The sequence below is a fragment of the Indicator indicator genome, chromosome 4 (genome assembly GCF_027791375.1).
Source record: "Indicator indicator isolate 239-I01 chromosome 4, UM_Iind_1.1, whole genome shotgun sequence".
Lineage (NCBI taxonomy): Eukaryota > Metazoa > Chordata > Aves > Piciformes > Indicatoridae > Indicator > Indicator indicator.
Window position 1 is genome coordinate 44,482,961 of NC_072013.1, and position 22,258 is coordinate 44,505,218.

The 22,258-nt window shown below is 41.4% G+C and overlaps 1 protein-coding gene across 2 annotated transcripts in view; it reads right to left on the reverse strand.

Moving 5' to 3' along the window:
• The window catches only part of BAZ1A (bromodomain adjacent to zinc finger domain 1A), a 66,331-nt gene extending 46,447 nt beyond the window's left edge, over nucleotides 1–19,884 (reverse strand). For both annotated transcript variants that reach the window (XM_054400816.1, XM_054400814.1), the window contains exons 1-3: nucleotides 19,772–19,884; nucleotides 12,438–12,716; nucleotides 819–962 (exon numbers count right to left, since the gene is read on the reverse strand). In XM_054400816.1, the coding sequence (XP_054256791.1) occupies nucleotides 819–962; nucleotides 12,438–12,716; nucleotides 19,772–19,884 (536 nt within the window). The remainder of the gene's footprint in view (nucleotides 1–818; nucleotides 963–12,437; nucleotides 12,717–19,771) is intronic.
• Nucleotides 19,885–22,258: the final 2,374 nt, after the last annotated feature.

Consider the following 22,258-nt stretch of genomic DNA (forward strand, 5'->3'; position numbering starts at 1 on the left):
AGTTCCTGTAAAGCCTGTATATTGCTAAATACAAGACTGGGACCCACTGCAAACCATCTTATCCCATCAATATTGTGATGCACAGAAGTTATTCATCTTGTTATACCACTAGGATGAGCTGCATATGTAAGTTCAATTACTGATCAGTTACAGGATACTCCAAATTAAACACCAAAATTACAGCCAAAAAGCTGTCTTATTCAATGTTATTAAGCTACTCCAGCCTAGAGGTAGGGCCTTAAGACAAGACATACACTGTTAAATTGCACCTAAAATTACATACGGACACATGCACAGTGAAGAAAGATTTCTAGGTTTTTATGTTTTGGACACAAACACATCAAGTCCCTGAGAAGGCTTTTTAGAGAGTTCCAGCAAGAGACATCCTCTTAGGCAATCTCAACTCTGAGCCCTGTGATGGAAGTGAAGTAATGCATCACACTAAGTAGTGCCAGATTGTAGAACTGCAGAACATGACTGCATTTTTCAAACCATAGTAGCACAGGTTTTGCATACAGAGAAGGCTAGTAATAGGCATACATGGCTCTTCCATCATCTCTCAACAAAACCACCATCACTCCAAACAGATTATCAATGATTATTCTGCAGGCACTTAACTTCTCCCACTGCACAGTTCTCTAGTGGATTGCACATAGCATAACTGGCACCTGTGAATATTCAGCTTGTCACTTCCTGCAGACCGAACACTCACAACATATACAGATAAAGTAATTTGTTTCAGTCAGACCCTGCCACATCTGCTTTAGCCTCATTTCCACCCTAGTCCAAACGCTTTGCACTGTACAAGTAGCATTTACCCATTTTGTGCTGAGCTATTGTGCGTTTCTGAGTCGTCACTGTCGCTGATGACAATTGTGTCTCTGTCAGTGCTGCTGGTGTGCCCATTTGCCATTCCATTGTGATGGGCTGGAGCTATGACTTCCAAAATCTTGCACTGCAACCTGAAATAAAACAGAGGACATTTACTGCTGACAGTTTTTCACTAGGCTCCTTGCACTAATGTTCTGTGATTCTGTGCATCTAAAGTTGTAGCAGATTTACTTTCAGAATATATAGCTGAACACTACATTGTCTACTAGATAAATATGTAAGAGCCTTGCACTGAAATACTAGGTAAAATGTTAATTTCATGAGTTCCATCAAATTAACAAATTCACCTGCTTACACAGCTCTACTACTCTGACAATAAATGAAGTCACTGGTAGGATTACTTGTGGTTGTAGTTTTTTTTACCCCAGTTCTCATTTAAATAAAAGTTAACTACATGGTACTTTACACTACACACCAAAGCTTTTACACTTATTTTGATAGCAGCCTAAAGAAAAGCAAAAGATTTTCAGATCCCAGAAGATTTTTACTTATAAGAGATCATCTCCTATTGCTGTCGATGACCTAAATAAACAAGGCTGAAATGATCATTATGCATCTAATCTTAATAATGGCCCCTTTATCTGCTGACACATATTAAGGTTCCATCTGGCACACACACAATTGACAAAACAAGTCTATCCCTTTGCCAACCTGAATTCTAGTTGTAAAAGGCAGAATTAACTGCATATTAAAAAAAGAGAATTGACACTTCATAATTGGTAGCTATTATAGCTGGGTCTTAACGAATAACTCTCACTTTTTTCTGCAATTCCATGATTGATATTTTTTACTTTAATCTCCTAAAAACTTGTCTGTTTCATGAAAATTAACTAGTAGTCAATGGATGCTGTCACACACTACCACTAAAAGCTTGAAGGGTAGGGGGAGAAAGGACACATAGTAGTTCTTTTCTCTGGACACTAAACACTGTGACTTGAAATAAATAAAATGAGAGAATACATACAGCACAGGGTTTGAATTAGTGTGGCATCACATCTAAGTTAAAAGAACAAACCAACCCTAACAGATCTATGACAGGCAAATTCTAAGTGTTCTTCTACCAGAACTGAATACTGGGGAAAAGGAAACATTGTAAAAGTATTTGTTAGATACCTCTTTCTGCAATTAGACAGTACTGTCCAAAATCAGAACACACTTGCAAGGGGAGAAAGGAGGGAGAAGGGTTGGGCAGAGGGATGAAAGTTGAAAACATTAAAATATCCTAGGTCACATTCATTTGTGAATTTAGCTAGGACCTGTAGCTGTCCTCCAACTGGAAGAGAGCTCCAGGATACTCCAATGGTTGTCACAAAATCACAGAATGTTAGGGGTTGGAAGGGACCTCCAGAGATCAAGTCCAGCCCCCCCAATCACCTCGAGTAGGTCACATGGGAAGGCATCCTGGCAGGTTTTGAAAGATATGTCATTTTTAAAATAATTTTAAACAAGCAAAACCTGACAAAACAAACTCTTATTGTCCTTACGTATTCCTGAACACAACAATATGATCAATGCTTAATTGCCCATGGGGACACCAGAGCTGCCTGTACGCAGAGGCAGCCTGAGTCTTCTGGCCTCACCAACTGCAGGCACGCTGCCATTCCAATGCAGCCAGTCCCATTTCCAAAGCTGGCTGGTCTGGAAGACATATTCCTGGTGAGGGGAGCCCAAGCTAACTAACTGTGTAAAGCAAAATAGACTCTGCGTAATATAGGCAGAGCCTGTTGGCTGTTCACAAAGTGAGATAAAGTCTAAGCAAGGCTTATTAAGGTCTGGCCCAACACCAGACTCCAAGAGAGAGAGGTCTGTCATTACAGGATCTTGGTTTTCCAATATTAAGAACATCACAGCATTCCCTTCACACTAAATAATACAAAACTGATTCCATGGCACAACGGATCACATTGTACTGTGTTTTTAAACCCAAAGGCCACTCGCTAAAAGAGACTACTTAGTAGAATTATTTTTATTTCCGATATAAAATCCATTTCCTAGAGAGTTCCAATTCAATATAAAAAAGACACTTGACAATTAATTTCTATTAACCAAAAGCACCCATGCTGAAGACAACTGACACTTTCTAGCTTGTTCACTCCGTAAATCCACGAGAGGGAGCACACACACACTAAACTCGCCATCAGTAGAACAGCCACATGAAAGCTAAAGCTCACCTTAACGATACAGTCTCTTTGTCTTCACAGCGTTGGGTAACAGACACACACACCAATGAATCCTCCCAGATAAAAAGGCTTGAATATTTAATCACCGAGTACTTTACCAACACTTAATCTACCTGCTTTGTCACAGGACAGCCCTGTAATTTACAGGTTATCACATCTCCTTCTGTAAGAATGGAAATCCTAACCACTTGATTCAGTAAGTAGCAAAATCCCCAATAGAGCTGCTTCCTCCCCCCCCCCTTTTTTTTTTTTTATTACTAAAGAGGCAGAACGACTAATGGAATTAAGTATCACAGAAAGTGATTCTCCATCCTCTATATCTCTTCATTCAAATAACTACCAGAAATCTTTGGGGAAGGAATCAAGTGAAACACACATTACCTGGCTCAATAAATGCATAATCCAATTAAATTGGTTACTGATAGGCAAGGTATCAAAGAAAGTGATGCAATTATTCCTCCTGACATTAATGAAACAGACTGAAAGACTGAAAGAGTTGGGGCTGTTCAGTCTGGAGAAGAGAAGGCTCCAAGGTGACCTTATTGTGGCTTTCCAGTATCTGAAGGGGGCTACAAGAAAGCTGGGGAGGGACTTTTTAGGATATCAGGTAGTGATAGGACTAGGGGGAAAGGAATAAAGCTGGAATTGGGGAGATTCAGGCTGGACATGAGGAAGAAGTTCTTCCCCATGAGAGTGGTGAGAGCCTGGAATGGGTTGTCCAGGGAGGTGGTTGAGGCCCCATCCCTGGAGGTGTTTAAGGCCAGGCTGGATGAGGCTCTGGCCAGTCTCATCTAGTGTGAGGTGTCCCTGCCCATGGCAGGGGGGTTGGAATTAGATGATCCTTGTGGTCCCTTCCAACCCTGACTGATTCTATGCAATAATCTGCAAATGAAGACTTTTTTTTTTTGTCTTGCTATAGTCAAGTGAAGGCTAGTAGCCACCAATGCTCTGGGTTACAAGAGGCAGTTCTAGTGCTCTTCTCAACCTCATCATTCCCTGAGTTAACTTTATTGTTATGAACTCTAAGGGCAAGAGACACTAACTGGAAACTGTGGCACAGGGCATATTTCCTCTTGAAACCCAACTCTGTCAGTCTTTCTCTAGACGAAAGATTCTGGACTGTACTTTGAAGGGCAGCTTAATACAATAGCAGAAAACTTTAAAGTTGGACTGAACCTTGTCATTCCCAGGAGAACAGTAAGGAAGTGGCTGGCTACAGATGTACAAAAGCAAACCGTACTTGCAGCCTCAGGCTGTTGCTCTGAGATTCAGAAATGACTTAACAGTTCAGCACTGACAAAAGCGGGGGGGGTGGGAGGGTGGGGAAATCTTCCTTTGCCATTCCTCCTTCCAGCCACACACTTGGTGCCGTGCTTGCTTTTTGTAGCTTTGGCACTCAGTATCATTTACCAATGGCAAGTCAAATGTAATACACTTAGCCAATAAAATCAAACAAGCAAAAAAACCACAAGCAAAATAAAAGCACTGCAAAAACAAACAAACAAAACATACCACAAAAAAAAAAAAAAAAAACAAACCAAAACCCTAAAACTAACCCAACATGAAGACCTGGCTAAGTTTTTGTCCTACCAGCTATTTGAAGCAGCTTACTGATCTGATGAGAACCATAGCATGTGCAAGAGGCCACAGCCAAAAAAAAAAAAAAAAAGAAGTAGGAAGACCTGCCTTATTTAAAGGCCCTAAGACACTATAATTTCTTGAGTAGCTTAGTCATTTCAGTAATTTATCCTTCATAACTCAAAAATGCTATCTAGGAAAAAGAACTGTGGGTCACTAGTGAGATTCTGTTCCAGGGAAAACACGTAACAGTTAATAACTAACAAGGGCAAGACATGGTACCTGCTTCAAACTCACCAGGAGTCCAAGATAAGAGTGATTCAGGAAAACCCAGAGCAAAGGGTATGCGTAACATGCTTGCCATATTTCTCCTTCATTCAGCTCACTAACTCAATGACACATATACAAGCTATTACAAGCTGCAGGACAAACAAGTGTGTCTATCTAACCGTGCTGAAGCAGCAGAATATAATTTAAAGTAGGGAAAGAGAAGCTGCACTCCACCGCATAACAGGCCAAAACCCAGCTATCACAGGACGTTGAGCAGAAACCTTAACTCCACAATTATCAGCACATTCACTTAACTCAGAGAAGTTCTTCCCAAATGATGCATAGGCCTTTACACCCAACCAGGGCAGGAACAGGAAGCTGTGAGACGAGACCACTTCTCACTGTCCATCAGCTGAGCATTCCATACACAGCTTTTGGTCTGGCTGATGCTAACTACTGTGATGTAAGTAACAGCCTGGCACTTAGCTATGTCCTCATTTCAGATCAAGAAACAAGATCCCTTGAAGGCCCAGGTGATTTATAAACATGCTTCTCTATGCTTGGGTGCATAAGACTGTTTCAAATGGAGTGGTGGTGGAATAATGCAATACTTTGAGACCAACTTTTAACTGAAAAAACCCCAACGATCAGCAAGCCAGAAGCAAAAGGAAAATCACTTTTTGAAACAGACATGGAAACATGAGCTCTGTTTTTCAAATGCCAAAACTTAAAGCACACATTTTCTAATATTATGCAAAGTTAATTGACTATAGAAAAAGTCAGTAATACAGGAAGGTATAGTAGCAAGCAGCAGAAAGCTGTAACCTCATTGTTTTGTCAGCTTTGAGTAAGTTTAAGAAAGTAAGTATCAGATAAGTGTAGTAACTCATATCCTTGTCCTAACAGTTCTCATACACTTGAAAATAATTAGAGATAAAAGCAAGACAAGATAGGAATGAGTGACATCCTTTACTTCATGGTTAATGCACACACTAAACAAAAGCACACAAGAAGCAGACAAGTTTCATGCACATAATAGCTTCCTGAAGCATACTAAGTGCTGCTGTTCAAGTTTTAGCATCTTTGTCTGTCAAGTTGTAGGTAAGATTGTATACCTCAAAGAAATGAGTAAGAACCATGCTTTTGCTTAGGACAAGAGAATCCCATATACACAGTACCTGCACTGCCTGTCTCCTTGGTATTAGGACAGCAGTATATAAGTTGTTTTAACTGTCCAGCTTTCTATTCATCATAATAAATACATAAATAAATCATAAAACCAAACAACCTAAACCCCATACCTTTAGTTTATATTTATAAAAGCAGAGAGTGTGCACAGAAATGAGACGAGCAGCACCCAAATATTTGTGACAGCTGTTCAATAATCTGTAAGAAAGAAGTTGCAGGTTCTTCTAAATATCATCATCTCATAGCTTCCAATAATCAAATACAATTATATTTATTAGTCAATAAATACATTTATATCCCTAACAATTTAAGTGCAGTGGAAAGTGAATTGCTTAAATGTGATTTCTGCAGGCCAGGATTTGATCCTTAAACAGCAATGATGGAAGAATGCACACTTTACTTGCTCTGGGAATAGGTAAACTTGTCTCCAGTACCATCACCTATGATATTTCAGAAGCATCCCAGTAAATTTGCTACTGGAATTCAAATTCACCTTTTGAAACACTGTAGGAATCTTTCTTCATATGCAGAAACTTAAACTTCAGCCTTTCCACTATAAAAAACTCACTATAACTCTCTGATTCTGTAAACATTAACTTCAGTGCCTCTGCTTCCAGCCAGCTTTGAAGCCTACATGTCAAAGATGAAAATTTGCTGGTGGACTAGAAAATAGTTTAAATTCATTATAACATGTATTTTAAAGTCTAGGCATGGAAGACACTTAGCCTTTTACTACCTAGTGATCTTAAATTAGCTTAACAGGGTTCTCAGAAGACAACATAGATATATAGATATATGAGCAAGTAATACCTTATTGCCAGTTTGCATGAAGAAGTTGGAAAATCAGTTATAATCTTATCTATTACAAGAGTTACCTTCTACCATGCTAACTCCCTATCAGCTAGGTATAGTCATGACCAGCAATACACTTCCTGTGCCCCAGTTAAGGCTGAGATGAAAAAGAATGTAAATCTTTTAATTGGCCTAGTGCAGTGATTAATCCACTATGAACAGTCCTAAAGCAGAGTGACACCAGCCAAACAATCACCGAGTTAAAAAAAGAAGTTTCACTCACAAAGAAGGTTGCTCCACGATTATCTGTGCTTCCTGCAGCATAACAGTCAACATCAGTATGTTCAGAGCAAAGAAAGGATGTTAACCTATACCTAATGTACAGATGCAGCAATCTTCCTAACAAAGAACTTCATCTACCACTTCATTCTCTGGAAGCATTCTGGTGTTGCCTACTCACAGACATTAGGGAAGTATTGGTTTGCAGTGGTGTCATCTAGTGGTCAAATTCAATGACAAAGACCTTAATTTTTTATATCTCACACATTCTGCATGATTTCTTCCTTCTTATACACTAACTTTAAGCAACCTATTTTAGTCTGCAGGTGGTTGACTTTATTTTATTAAGTTCCATACTAACTGTTGGACAACAACTGGTTGTTCTACACCCTCTGTGGGAAGGAGAAGGCAATGTCACATAAGCTATTTTTAAGGGTGGGGGAAGGGGAATTGAAGAGCTAGTAAGAGTTGTCCAACCTAAAGCTCAGATCTCTTCATTGCTCAAATCAGACTGCAAGCTTACAGATTAACTCATTACCACAATGCTTACTTGTATATCCTAATAATGACAGACATTATTTCTTGTGATAATGTCCAGTCTCAGAACACTGATGATAAATCACAACTAGTTTTTGTACAGATGATTTAAATATATTTTTTCCTCTGTCAAATGCAAGTAATAGCAGTAATACAGAAAACACACTCCTGACCTCAAGAAAAAAGCATCAGGTTCTACAGCTGAGTGAGACAAGACAATTGTACATTTTATTTGGTTGGTCCAAGGCATTCACTGAGGTTATATTCCAGGTAAGCCTTCCATACCATACAGTTCCAATGTTCAGGTAGCTGACTTCAAATGCCAAGATATTGAGTGTCAATTTCACTAGTTTCAAGTGCCAATAATACAAGTCAGTACGAAGGAACAAATGGACAAACTGCTGCATGAGATGCTATTCCTTGTGGAAAAATAGGCCAATTAGTATCATGTGGGACTTAATCTTTCAGTTATGAAGAGAAAATACAGGAAGCACTTCCAGTGGTTTGGTCAACGTTTTTCCTCTGCTTCAATACAGTAAGAGCTAAAGCATTAGGTGTTTATTTTACATCTTAACTGATCTAGGTTAACACATTGCTCTAATTTCACCCCTCCCAATGAAATATTGACTCATTTCCATGCCTTTTTCAATGAATTAGTTTCCATAAACAGCAATTCGACATTCTAAATAATAGTACAGTGTCAACTGCTTTCAATTAATTGACAAGTCAGACAAAATGAATTTGAGATTGAAGTTCTCACTCCAAATTAGATGATGTTTCTGACTGATGTTTCAAATAATTCTGTCTTTTATGAAGGCTGTAGTAAGAAATACTGTTATGCTGCTCCTACAGTTCTTTATCTGGGAAACCAAGGGCTTTGTGTTTTAAAGCATAGCACAGTTGCCACTTTGGAGGAAAAGTCAGCCCCAATTTGGCCAGAAAAGCTGGATATATACAAACTAAAAAAAAACTGGCAATTTTAAATCAATGCATCACCTGCAAGAGTTAAGGAGCAAGCAGAATTATCTCCTTGGTGCTTCTACTAAATTACCAAATTGCATGCATCATTTTCAGAGATTGCGTGAATGAGTCACATCATAGGACCGAGGGCCTCTCTGCAATTTCTCTCTGCTTGGTAAGGGCTGCTAAGACACCAGATGTACCAAAACAACAGGAAGACACAATATGTCCCAAAGTCTTGAGTTCCTCCTATGTGGCCTCAGCAACAAGGCAGAAGCAGTCAATTTCACAACTATGCAGAACAAAAGGCTAGAAACCAGAAAAGCCTGACAGGGACTTAAGAAAGGCAAGAGGGCATCAGTTTCTGAATAACCAGAAGACACAGGTTTGATAGAAGAATCACCAGTCTTAAAACCCAAAACAAACCACAACCTTCTTCTAACTAACCTCTGCACCATGTGCTTGTCCACTTACACTTTCTAGGTCACCTGTCCATTGCTTACAGTACTATAAACTACTTCATATACTCAAGATAAAAACATTTCCATTAAGCCAGAATTATAATCTTTCTAGTATTTGGGTTCTCTCCTGTCTGCTTCATTAAAAATCTAGAAAACTCCATCAAAGAAATCTATTATACAGCAACATTACATGTGCAAAACTAGGAGCTGTAAAATACCAGTATTTCAATTCCACGAGCAACCCCCGGTTATGCATGCTGAAGGCTACACATTAAATGACACACAGAGCTCAGATTAGGAACAATCCTGCTGACATTTCATGTGTAAAAAAACTTCATACATGAATCACAGTCATAAAAATCATAGAATGGGTTGGGTTGGAAGGAACCTCCAAAGGTCATCCAGTCCAACCCCCCTGCAGCAAGCAGGGACATCCTCCATTAGATCAGGTTACTCAGAGTATTGTTGAGCCTGACCTTGAATTATCTCCAGGCATGGGGCCTCAACTACCTTTCTGGGCAACCTGTTCCAGTGTTCCACCACCCTCATGGTAAAGAACTTGTTCACAGCATCCATTCTAAATTAACTCTAACTTCAAACCTATCACTACAGGCCTTTGTAAACAGTCCCTCTCTAACCTTCTTGTAGGCCCTTTTCAGGTACTGGAAGGCTGCTATTAGGTTTCCCTAGAAGCAGAAGATGCAGTGGAAGAGTTTCTAACACCACAACACAACTGGGTTTTCATGATCTGACAAATTCTGTTGGTTTCATAGGATATTATTACATAATAGACAGACTGTGACCATTTTTTGCTAGAAAGGACCACAAAAAAGTAGCTGTCCAGGACAAACATGTGCAAAACACTCTTGAACAGCTGTGTTATTTACAAGTAACATCAGTTGGTATACTTAATTCCCAGTGCAGTTCTTCAAAATATAGGTCAAAGTCAGCTGTTAATTGGGAGAAGAGTAACCATGGCTCACCTCCTGCCACTTTGTATTCTTTAATTATGTATCTCTAAGCATAAAAATCCCCCTGCATTACCATGTTACTTGCACTGTAAGACAAATTTAGTGTTAAAGGTCTAAACTAGCTCTCTGCTAAACATTTGTCTAGAACATCAATGGCATACAATCAGCTAAGGTGAATTTTTCATGCTGCATTTTACCAGACACAAATTTGTACTTGCATAGCTGTAAATCACACACTCTCTAGTGGGTTAATTTTTGACAGAAATTGATTTTATCCGAATCTTCAGTATTTTGAATAATATCTAACCCATTCCAAAAGCTGTGAAAGCAGAACATAATTTTGAATAACTAAGAAGACTGAACTACAGGCTGACAAAAAAAGTGCTATCTTCATGAGACAGGATCATATCAGTTTTATTGGGGTAAAATTCAGCTTACATCATAAAGTAGAAACCATTTGGTTTAGTCAAAGTTAAATTACTTGTGAAAGTCTAAAAAGAAAAGTGAGGATTTTTAATTTTAAAAGACAAACAAATATATGCAACAAAACCAAATGTGTCATAAGCATATTTTAAGCTTTGAAAAGCTTAATACACGTAAATATTTTAGTATAGAGTTTAGAAAAATAAGTGAAAGAGAGGAGGGCCATTCTTGAGGAAAAGAGATTTGTGCTTCTAAAGCGTTCTGAACTACACTGACAATTCACAATATTCAGGTTTCCAGTTATAAAACAAACAAAAAAACAAAAAAAAAAACCAGAACAAACCAAGAAAACTCAAACAAAAACACCAAAACCTTATTCTCTAAGCAAAATGACTGCACTATTAGTGGTAACCTGGATCTAGTCATTAAACAAGCATAAGGACAAGAAACATAGAAACAAACTTTGAATATAGATTTTCCATACAGAGCAGCAACTGTTCCAAAGTTGTTCTTGTCCTGGCTTTGCAAACCAGGACTTCACTGGTTGAAAAGAATAGAACAAGGAAGGGCTGGAAGGCTTTTCTATTAAGCACCTTCTATACATACCCATACCAATTTTCTTACAACTTATCTCCTGCAGCACATCAATAAATTTTTCTTCCTGGTGTTGTAAAAAATTTGCCTTAAATAAGATCTGGATCAGTCACTAAAAAACCTCTTAAGTATGTTCTCCAATGACCAGTTTGAATCAGCCCACTCCTGCTACCCAAAATACATCAGATTACGTGGTGAGACCTCAGGCTACCCACAGAAGCTGACAGGTTGTGCCCTGTACTCTGCAGTGTAAACTGGCACTTTTCTCCCTAAAAAGGCAAAACAAAGCAACCCCAGAAACAAGCAACAACAAAAACCCAGCATCAGTTGAATCCACACAAGCTTTAGCTCACATTCTGACAGTATTTTGAAACTAAGCATGTTTCAGTAAGGTGGAACTGTACACTCCTCTAGACAAAACATGGGCCTCTCCTAGTCCTGTCCCTGAAGCTGGTTTAAAGAAAGACTCAAACCAGCTGTGTGTTATAAAACAACTTACTTATACTACAGTGTATGTCTATCAATGATGCAAGAAAGCAAGCATCTCAAGTTCAAAATTCTTCTGTGTTTTTAATCAGTCTATGATAACAATTAAAAAGCCTACAATATATACATCAGTGTAAGAGCAAACACAATGCTAACTCAAGTGGGCAAAAACCCCAGAAGGCCAAATCCCAGATTCACAAACATTTTATTAACTCTCAACTTCTCAGAGAATGTAGTCACAATTTTCACCACTACCTAAAAAAAACAAAAATCTATGCTTTAAGCCTTCAATAGCTCCACCATTCTGAGTATACAAAATACCATGTGATGAATTACACTCTGGATGACTTCATCAAACTTTCATATGATTTATACTTCACAGCTTCCTCTAGTTTCTCAGTAAATCTCATTAAAAAAGGGACAAAAAACAACCCACACACACACAAAAATCCAAGCAAACAAACAAACAAAAACCCAAACAAAAAAACCCACATAAGCAAAACCAAAACAGCTTTCTCACACCAGGGGACTGACATTTCCTTTGCAAAACCACCACATGGACCAAAACATTGCAGTGTCAAGATGTGGGAGAGCTGTCCTGCCTCCACAACTGCTTCTGAGCTAAGGAAGGAGATACCAAGCCCAGAATGCAATCCTACCCTCAATTAAAGCAGGGAGGGAAAGTAACAGTATCACTAACTTAAGCATCCCACCTCACCTCAGTTGATGGAGTTTAGTATTCCGATTTTTGGTTTAAAACAAACACACACAAATACCACCCATATCAAACACATAGAAATACATATTTAATTTTAAAATACACTTACCTTGCACCGTTGTTTCTAACTACTTCCACTGTTTCACCAACAAAATACCGATCCTTGACATAAGCAAAGATTTCATCACAGATCTCATGAAGTCGGGAGCGATGAGTAAGGGTGGCCAAGTAGAGAACTGGAATGATGAGTGCCTCTGGAAAACTTTGAAGATTATGTCTGGCTTTCTTCTCTGATTCCAGTGCTTCCTGATATGTGAGTCCTGGTTTACCTGTGACAGCACAGCTCCACACAAGGCTGTTGCACAGAATAGTGCGTTCAAAAAAATCACTGAAAGACAGAAGGTTGGGGAGAGAGAAGGGAAACAGCTGAGTTCTGATTACCATTTTTAATTTGCTCACTCTTAACATAGCAACAAATTTCTTTTACAGGCAGCTCTGCTCCTGTACAGGTTGCAGACAATCAAGGCTTATCTACCACTTTTTAGCCACATCATGATAAATTGCTATTGTAAAACTAAAGTCTCCTTTCACTACAGACGACAGTAACAGCACCAAAACCTAGAAGTGCTGCAAATATTCACATTTAAAAACCTCAGACATAAGAATAATCCCACTGGATTTAATAGGTGTCATATCCTCCTTGCATTCCCCACATTTCCATTAGATGAAGGTCTAAAACTGTACAAATATAGAATAACCTTAAGATCACAGAAACATGTTGAAACTTGAGTAAGTTTCAGATTTTGAGTGCCCTAACTCACAAATTAAAAGGAGGAGGAAAAAAAATTAATGTCAAGTACTTCTCTAAATACTTTTTATTCTTTCACTGTTTGCACTGCTCTTAGAAAAAGCATTAAATAATTTTTTTTCCTACAGATTCCTCTCCCTCCTTGTTCCATTAGCAAATACTAATTCTCTTCCCTCCCTGCACTGCAATTAATGCTAAAGTTACATTGTTGTATTACTTGTTTACCAGTTATTACATTGCAATCCAGAAAGCTTTCATTAGTCAATACCTGACCATTTTTGACAGGTATCAGAGACAGTGGTTTGTTAAAACGCTTTCTAGATGAAGTAAATAATGTAGCCATTCACAAAACCATGTTAAAACAAACTGTGGATCAGTGATCAGACAGCAGAGCACTCTTTCAATATACTCCAGTTCAATGATTTTTGTTTGCCTTCCTTTAAAAATCTTGACAGACTAGTATTGATAACTATTGCCACAGGACACAACAAATTGCCTTTTGTTTGCCTTGTATTAGTTCACCACAGCTATTTCAATGCAGACACACAGCACTTCCAAAACACTGCATGAGATACCTATACTGAAGTTTCATTACTTTAAAAAAAAAAAAATTATGCTGTGCAGTGTTGCCATTTTTAAAAGGGGAGAACTGTTCACATAATTTCTAGTAAGGGGCTTAGAGAACTGCACAGTTTGCACTTTGATTTTTTTTTTTCTTCAAGCTGTCAAACGTGCATCAGTTCAAATGCAGATGATGATGTTCACTGCAGATGGACAGATGAACCATAACATTTTGTAAATGAAAATGGAAATTCCAGATTGAGGACAATGGAGGGTCCTGGCTCAGATAATCCTTTCTGTACAAGCACAGGATTCCTCTGAGTGAAAGATGCTTTAGGAACACCAGCCATGAAAATGGGATCAGAAGAGATACATTATCTGAATAATATTAAATAGCTACAAAATTTCAGATTTTTATATCATCTGCATGTAGTTAATATATTGGACAGCACACGAGTCTAACACTTGTGAGTAATAAGGAAAAATTTGGGTTTGCCTACTCAAAAAGAACAACAAAGGAGAAAGAATGAGATAAATTATTCTTCAGTATATGAAGAGCGGATGGCTGCCAGTCATCCACTGTGCACAGGACAGAATACTCTTTTTTTGCTGTCAACCATGGTCCATCCAACTTAAGGTACACAATAGTTTCTTAAGCATTTTAAAGAATAGATTAGACAAAAATTTGAGGCTTGGGTTTGTTATAGAATATACACAACAATCTCTCCAGGTCTCTTTCTGCCGCACATTTCAGTACTTCTGGTTTAGAGTCACCATCTTCGGTACTCTTCATGCAGTTGTGTGTCTCTACATGTATTTTTGTGTCTCACCAGAGAGGTTCTTGATAATTATCTGTAGCTGGCAAAACTTATGAAAAATACACCAGAACATAATTTGTAGAAATTGCTGAAGAAAGGGGTAGGGAAGAGGGAGAGAGAGCAGAGAGGGAAGAAGCCACTGAGGTTGTCCGTGACAGTGTCCCTTTAAGAACTGCTGTTGTTCTTTGTGAGGGGACATCGGGCAGTTGTGCTATTTAAAGCAACAGCATTGAACTTACAGGGAAAAAACAAAACACCTCCAACTAAAAAAACCCCAATCAACAAACCTCTCCCGAGACATTTTTAATCCATGATTATTACAAGTGCAAAATTCTAAGATTATTTTAACTGAAACATATTTGAGGAAAACATGTTTTCATTTGCATAAAGGAGTAGTTTGTGTATCTAGTTTCATTCTCCCTCATTTCCTCTTGTTTTGTGTGGCTTTTTCCCCGTGAAATCACCCAGAAAAGTTTTTGTGAAAAAAATTACATTATTTTGAAAGCATTATCTGTCTTTTGCCAGTGATTAACCTACAGATACCAAACCCATCTGTGGCTTAGTCTGTTCAGAGTTTTATTGCAGTGTTTAAACGCTCTCACTAACTTGGCTTGAGAGACAGGAGAAAACAAAATCCCAATACTACAGCAGAAGATCTTATTTGTAATGCTCTTGTGCTCTCTCTTTCTGGTGCACATCAGTTATCATAAAAAAGACTTAAAAAAAAGCAGACAACATCTACCAAAGCAAGACAATGTAGGCACCAAAAGGGATATCCTTTCTTTTTACTTAAAGTAGTAATACACTTGAGCATATTCTACATTCAACTTAAATTCACAGCAGCAAGTACATCTTTATCATTATCTAGGGTATTATGGTCTTTGGGGCTTGCTTACTTGTTCAACATCTCTATAAGCTGACAACATGGAGAAGAAAGTTCATACAACACACAACAAAAGCCTACTTGTATGATCCCATCTGCCTCTGAGAAGTCACACAGGACTAGAGTACCCCAGTGAAGATGTCTACATCAGCTCTACTATTGAAGGAGCAGGGACTGAAAATTGGATTGTCCTTATAGTTGACTTCTCAGCTGGGTGTTTTATTTTTTTTTTTCATTTATATTATATTGTTAGTTTTCATGCAAGGTAAGGTAAACAAGAAAATTATGAACAAATCATTAAAAAGTAGTTTCATAGTGCTAGTTGGTAGGCATTTGATAGGAGGCATTTCATTAAGAGGCCAGAAATAACTTGCAATCTCTGTGCTATTTGCAATGGATATAAAAATCCAACCTAGAAATGACAGATGTCTTTTGCTTAAATTAACAAATTATTTCCATTAAGTCCAAGATCTAATGTATTTTAAGCGTGTTTCAAGAACAATGCTTGTTTCAACCCATTTACTCTCATTCATATTCTTAGCATTTAATTTAAAAAAAAAAAAAAGGAGGGGTGTGTGTGCGGTTTTTTTTTTAAACAGAATAATTAGTGATCAGAAAATGTAAAAAATGACAAAGTCACACTAAGTGAAAACTGACAAAAAAGAAGGGGAAAGAATATTCTATGGAATGACTAACTTGTAATAATTACTACTTTCAATTCTGGAGCCTCTAATATATAACCTATTTAGACTATTTGTAGGAGGGAAATCGTGTAAGACCAACTCTGCCATTTTAGATCACAAAAGCATTCTTGTATTCTGCCTTGTCTCCAGAACTGGTTAACAATACACATTACAAAACAATGCACAAAAGAAAGAAACAAAGGCAACCAAGAGACACTTATCCCTTAATATTTACAAGTTAATTATGCACTAAGGAATGCATTTTCAGTTGTGAGTTTCTCTTCGATAAAACAGAAAAACCCACCTACATTAAATGTGACACTCTAAAAAGCCTTTTGAGCAGATCTTTTTGACTGCAACAAAGAATTCCATAGGCAAATATATAAAGAAGTATGAGTATGGTTTAAAGATGCAAAACTGCTCATCCTGTGTTTGAGAACGTGGAACATCGCCACCACTGTCTCTATACCAGTCACAATTTTCTTTTTCAGGATGTCTTCACAAGCAAGACTTCTCATATTTTAATAGTAGCTTTCACTGTACATCTGTATCAGGTATTAACTTTCACAGTGTCAAAGACTGGTGATAACATCCCACTTGTTTAATGTGTTTCTCATGCATCCCATTTGTCTCATGCACCCTCATACTTCATTTGCCAGCTACTACTATGGCTCCAGAGACCCTTTTGTTGGTCTAGTCCTCCAGGCAAGAGTACAACCAAGGCCAAAGAACATCAGTTCCCCCAGCTCCTATTACTCCTGATAAATGCAGTTGAACACTGCTACTACACTGCACCTCCTTTTAAAGGGTTACAAAATTATGCAATGAAGTTTCAGATTAAAAAGGAAATACATTCTTAACGGGAAAGTCACTTTACAAAATACTAGTCTTGCCAAATTCTACACACATTAGCATTATGATTCTTATATAGAGAAGAGTAATACTAATGTATGGTTTGTATTCATCCCTACTAAGGCTGCCATGGGCATGAAAGAAGCTTTTCAACACTTATCTTCATGCTCTATAAAAAAAACAACCCCAAACAAGAAAACAAGTCTTAACGTTAGTCTGTAGTATTAAAAGCATTCATATAGTTGAGCAAGAGGGTGAATTCAGGTTACCATACATATCTATACAGCCAACTTGATCTAGTCAGACTCTGTAATCTTTAAATTCTCCCCTCAAAAAAGTTAAAGTTGTTATTGCAAAAGTAGATTCAAGTGAAGCCTGACTTAGGCAATGGTTTGCTTTCAAAAAACAGCTAATACAGTTTTTAAGAAGTAGGCCCTCCTTCTCCCTATTAATCTAACTGCCCTTGTTAGGCAAAGAAGTGGGAAATGTTGTTTTCAGGAGATATTAGCTATTTGAAGCATCACTTTGCAACCAGCAGAGGCAAGGATAAGCACCTTTAAAACTTGCTGAAAGATGATGCTGTGTTCTCTGGCAGATTATGTCACAAATAACCAACATTAATCTAAACTTACTTGTCTGTGCCAGGAACAGCTTGATATATAAAAAATACTAAAATTTACAATCCAAAGCACCAGTTTTACCCAAAGTCACAAAAAAAAAAAAAAGAACCCAGAAAATAATTTAAATAACAAACACCACCAACAAAAACACAAACCAACACACCATACCCAAATCCCCACCCCACATGCACAAAAATCAAGCAACAGCAGTTGTCTGCAGAGCTATCCCAACTACCATATTCTAAGTTCTGACCTCTGAGCTAACCATCCACCGACATTTCTAGAGATCATCTGTGTGAACACAGCTCTAAATTTAGCCCTTAAATCGTGAACTTTGGTTAAATATGGAATTTGGTCTTTCATATTTTTTCTTAGTGACAACATCCTTTCAGTGTAAATAAGCCAGTCAGAGTATTCATTCACCAAACCCTCTGAAAGATGTTTTAAAAGGATACTTTCCACTATTAAATTTTAGCAAACCTACACACATACCTGAAATGTATTTCAGTGCAGTGTCAACAAATGCATGAGAGTCATGTAATTACGTGATAATAATAATTGTAACCTGAAAAGCAACTTTCAAAACATTGGTAGCTGGGGGAGGGGGAACTTAATTCCTACAGAAACAGGAGGGTGTCAGCTCTTGCTTGTTAGGTTCTCATACGCCCTATAATGACAATACTTGCAACAAAATAATCAACATCTCCGTCTGTCCCTAACCGAGTATAGTTCAGGAAACCGTAAAGCACTACCCTTCAAAATTACCTAATCCAACTCCTTTAAAATGTTACTAGGTGAAGTGTATTTGAGTAAGGAAAAACAAGTCTAAGCACGAAAAACATTTAGGTGTGCTCTAATTTCATATGCTACAAATGAAAAGTATTTCAGATTTAATCTCATTAGTTTGCACTTTAAGAAAAAAAATACGGGGCGGGGGGGGGGGTTGCATGAAGGGTTTTTTTGTAGGCGGGAATGGTGCAGGATCAGACTGGGGTGAAAACACATACACTTATCAGCTTTTGAAAAACGTCTCACTAAATACTTTCTGTCCATTGTTCTTACAAGCGATAAAGTAAGCGGCAGCAAGTTCGGGACTACCCGTGCAATACGCCCTCAACGGTTAACGACAATTTCACAATTGCCATTGGTCTTTTTATATACGGAGAAGGGAAGGGGAAAAGGAAGAAAAAAAAAAAAGGACGCAGAGAGGCAGGAAAACGTCCTCAGAAAGAGCGGGGGACTGGCGTACCCGCTCGGTTTCAGGCCGGGTTTAACGGCTGACGGTGCCGCCCGCCCGGGGAATGACCACTCCGCCTTCGGGACCCGCGCCCCGCCGGACAGGTGCAGCGACCCCCGCGCCAGGGCCGCGCTCTCCCCACAACTCCCGACCGGGCCGCCGGGCCCGCCAGCCATTTCCAACCAGGTCAACCGGCGGCTCCCCGCGGAGGCGGGGCGAGCGCGGCCCTGGGCGGCAGAGCAGCCGCGACACCCCGGCCCAGCGGAAGGCCGGCAACAAGGGGTTAACGGCGAAGGGAACTGGCCAGGGAGCCGAACCTTGTGGGCTCCGCAGGCTGCGCCCCCAACGCTGCCGTTAGAACAGGGCGGCCGGCACGTGCCGGGCGGGTAGCCCCGCGGTGCCGGCTGAACCCAGGCCCGGCGCGGTCCCCTCCGCGGGGCGGCCTAGCGCCGCCGTCCGCCGCAGACACGCGGCTGCCGGCGAGCACGGAGGGGAGGGGGAAAGCCTGGGCCCGGCAGACACTCGTTACCGCCCGCCGTCTCTCACACGCACAACTTTCACTTCCCCGGCGGGGGCAGGGGGACAGCGGACAGAGGCAAGGGCGACAACTAAGAAGCATAGGACGAGAGGGGCGGCGAGGAAGGACCTGGCTCTCCTCCTTCCCTGCGAGGGGAGGGGGCTGCGGGAGAGCCCCGCCGAGAAGGGGCAGGGGGAATCCCTGCCCCGGGCAAGAGATCCGCCCTCTCCCCTCACCCCCCTCGGGAGGGCACGGGCTCAACGCCAAGCACGCTACCACTCACCCTCCCTCCGACCCCCCTCGGCAGGGCTCCCCGTGGTGCTGCCGGGGAATCCCCTCCCCGCCCGCCCAGGTGTCAGCCGTTGGGGGTTAAACCGCTCCCTATCCACCGGCGCCGGAGGGCTAGGGGGGGCGGGCAAGACGGACACAGGGACATGAACATAGACACGGGGGTTGTCTCTTACTCGTAGTCCCTGAAGATCTCGTTAGTGACCTTGCAGTAGAAAACGCGCTCGTCCGGCCGAAGGTCAGCTGGGGGCTTCTGCCTCACGAAGGGCTTTCGGTGCAGCAGCGGCATCGCCCCGCTCCGCGATCTCTTCCTGCCTCGGGACCCTTCGAGGAGGAAGGAAAAATAACAAAACAAAACCAAGGGGAAAAAAAATAACACCACAACCCCCCCACACGCAAAAAAAAACAAACGCGGAGGAAGAGAGTGAGTGCGGGCAGCGGCGCCCCCCGGCCCGGGGAGGAGGGAGAGGCCTGGCGTGTCCCTCCCCCCGGGGGAGCCGGAAAAGGAGCGGGAGAAAGCGCCGGCGGCGGCACGGCGGCCTTTTGTGTGCCGACACGCCACTGCCTGCCTGGGACTGCGCGCGGAGCGAGCGACGGATCCTTCCTCCCGCCTCCGCCTCCCTCTACCTCACAATGGGGCCATGACGCCGAGCGACGGGCGGAGGCGGCGCCCCCCGCCCCAGCCGCGCAACGTGCTCGACTCGGGGATACCCCCGCTGCTGCCGCCGCGCTTTGTCTGCTCCGACTCCCTTGCCCCTAGGTCACCCCCTTCCTCCGCCTCTGACCCACACACGCAAGGGCCGGACACCAACTTCCACTCCTCCACCGCCTCCTCCTCCCCGCAAAGCAAACACCCTCGAGGGGCAACACCGACCACTTATCGCCCTCCTCCCCTTCCTGCCGGGAAGCTGCTTAGCGGGGGTCTTCGCCTTTCCCGCCCCACGTCTCGCCCCGAGCCGACCCGGCCACCGCCGGGCTCCGCCGCGCCGCTGCGGGACAGCGCGGCTGTGGCGCGGGGGCTGTCCGCCCTCCGGCCTTCCACAGCAGGAGGCTCCGAGGGGCTCCTGCCCACCTGGCGCGACCGCAGGCTGCCCTTGCTGCTCGGCCGGTGCGAAGCGCGGTCCCCCACGCCGCGTTTCTCCCTTTTCCTCTGCCCCCCCGGCTCCTGGGAAGTTTTTGATCTACTTCTTCAAGCCCTCAATCAGGAAGAGCTGCGGGGAGGAGCCTTCCCCTGCTCTCCCCTACATCTTTATTGGCCGTTCGGTGCCTTCCAGCGTGTGTCACACAGGAAGACAGCGAGCTACATTATTAATTAATGGCTGAGAGGGCGCATCCTCCATGTTTGAATTATCAGCCGGAGATCTCTGGTGCGAGGGGTGGGCCCAGGCCGGCTGATCGCGGTGGGGGAAGGCGGCTCTTTCCGCGCGGGGCTGCCGGCCGGGCCGGGCTGCGGGTGGCAACGGCACGCTACGGAGGCGCGGCCGAAGCCGCAGCGTGAGGCACTGTCCGCCCGCGTCTCCTGCCACCGCGCATTACCAGTGTTTTCGAGACCGGCACCGAGGAGCCGCCGAGCAACTGGGACACAGCCAGCCGCTGGATCCCGCAGCGATCCACTGTCCTCGGTACCTGCCCTGCCAGCAAAGGCAGGCGCGTATCCTGCACGGCTGTTCCCTTCGGCTGACCCACAGTGATTGCGGCGTCTGACTGCAATTCTGGAGACGTTTCTCTCTTAGTTACAACCCCAAAAGCCAAGGAGTTATTAAAGCGCATACGGATATATTTTGCTGAAAACGAGATTAAATATAGTTAAGATGAACATAAGGATTGTTCTTGAGCCCCTTAACATTGCCTCTTTTTTTTTTCCTTTCCCAGATCACCAAAAGTGTCATTACATGGTTTTACTAGTGTATTAAATTTCCACCGCTTCTGTTTTTTACAGTAATGCATTTAAAGTGCCATTGGTAATTAAAACTGGGGTGTTAATTTAATCGTGTTCTTAAGACTTGCTAGCCAGCTTGAAAACATAAAAACACAGAAAGTGAATTCCCATTACAATTTGTCATCACAAGGTCCAACACTTACATGAAAAATCTACAGAGTATTTGTAGAAACTCCACGGAAGTAGTGAAGTGAATAATATCTGAAGTTTGATATGTAAATAGTTTACATTTAGAGCTTAAAATGCTGTTCCTGCAAATAAAGGTCCCTGCTGTTTCCTGCACCTGTACATAGGTTGCTTTCTTATGTGAGTAAAACATAGAATGTTTGCATCCAATCCACAAAGTGCTGTGTTTAAAAAGCGATCAGGTTTTAATCAAAACCACTGAGAAACATTAATGCTTGCTTCTTCTAGCTACGTTTATAAAATAAGAAGCTTGAGCTACAAAGTCAGTTACCTCCTGAGACTGACCAGTTTATTTTCCTTTGCCAGCTGTCTTCACTTTCATTTTTTAATTACTTTCTAGCAAAGGGAACAAATGCAACTTGAGTTAATGCACTTGTATCTGACATCTGGTAATTTTTAGTTCATTTTGCATCAAAAGTGTACAGCATGTCATGGTTATCATGTTTTGTGTTGCCAGTTCTTATAATTACAGTGAGATTTTGTTTTAAGGTCTACATCTTCAGCAGGTGTGATTAAATTAGAACCTCAGGTCTCCCTA